Raw genomic sequence first — 1,242 nt, 5'->3', positions numbered from 1 at the left:
CTGAGTATTAAATGCATATCTGCTCCCTTCCCAAAGACCACCAAAGTTAGACAATACAAAGTAAAATTAAATCCTCAGTACATCTGCAACCTGACAGATTGCCCCTCCTCCTTATCATTGGTATTCCCACCTCCATGCCTTTGTTTCTCTTTGCTCTCCAACCTATGCTGCCCTTGGGGGTGGTGGGCTACAGTTAAGATGAAATCGAAATTGTTGGACTTAAAGTAAGACCCAGATCCAAGAAAGACACCACCTTCTGACCTTAGTTTCTGTTTTATTTTTTGTTTTGTTTTATGAGGTGGGTTCTGTGGTATTTTCTTATAGCAAAGACTTTTCCAGGTATTAACAACTTAACCTCAAATGTTCTTAGGGCCTAAACTACATTTTTGAAGATTAATTGGGATGCTGTTGCCATCGCTCAGGGAGAAGTATTGAAGGCTTGAGTTATAAACATGGAAAAAGCATTCAGAGAGAGGGGTAGGAGGAGTCCAAGATAGCTCTGCATGAGCATCACAGCCTGAGTGACTGAAAGTAGTACCAGCCCAGTTCCATGCCCCTCACTGACTTTGTGGGATTTTTAGGAGCTCTTTCTTGTTCCTAACAGAAACAAACTTGATCCATATTCATTTTGGGAGAATCGCGACTTCACTGCCCAAACTGATGTTTTGTTTTCATTACACAGCATTCCGGTGTCTTTCCATCCTCCCCTCCCTCTGGACTTTCTGATGAGCCCCAGTCTGCCTCTCCTTCGCCCAGCTACATGTGGTCCTCCAGCGCACCACCCCGTTATTCTCCACCCTACTACCCGCCTTTTGAAAAGCCACCACCTTACAGCCCCTAAAGAGGAATGCCTGCCAGCTCTTGGGATTATTGTGGCTTTTGCATTTCTGCTTTAGTGAATTGTGTAGGGTACACAATTTAAAGTGTGATTCTTATGCAGTTTCAAGTTTTACAACGGCCTGCCAGGCTAGGGGAAGATAGCCAAAAAAATTATCAATGCTGAGCAGGGGTGGCTAGGCTGAACCCAGGACTTCCGAGAAGGGCAGCACACACAATCTAAGCAAGACTGGGGAGCCAACCCAGGAAGAAACTTGTCATGTTTGGACCTGCATTACCCCATGGCTCTGCCTCTGTATTCAGCAGAAGTGTGGTCGCCATTTGTTTCATTTTGTGTAAATGTAGTGTTGTCTTCAGGCCCTTGGCAGATTGCCACCCTAGTACCTCGGCTGAAGTACTACTGGC

General features: G+C 45.3%; 1 protein-coding gene across 3 annotated transcripts in view; it reads left to right on the top strand.

The window, feature by feature from the left end:
• The window catches only part of TMEM255A (transmembrane protein 255A), a 47,158-nt gene that overhangs the window by 43,691 nt on the left and 2,225 nt on the right, over positions 1–1,242 (top strand). For all 3 annotated transcript variants that reach the window (XM_006917810.3, XM_006917809.3, XM_006917808.3), the window contains one exon: positions 683–1,242. This exon is cut by the window's right edge and continues 2,225 nt beyond it. In XM_006917810.3, the coding sequence (XP_006917872.1) occupies positions 683–841 (159 nt within the window). In that variant the 3' untranslated portion in view covers positions 842–1,242. The remainder of the gene's footprint in view (positions 1–682) is intronic.

The sequence above is a fragment of the Pteropus alecto genome, unplaced genomic scaffold (assembly GCF_000325575.1).
Source record: "Pteropus alecto unplaced genomic scaffold, ASM32557v1 scaffold167, whole genome shotgun sequence".
NCBI lineage: Eukaryota > Metazoa > Chordata > Mammalia > Chiroptera > Pteropodidae > Pteropus > Pteropus alecto.
This window is presented reverse-complemented; position numbering and strand designations above follow the sequence as displayed.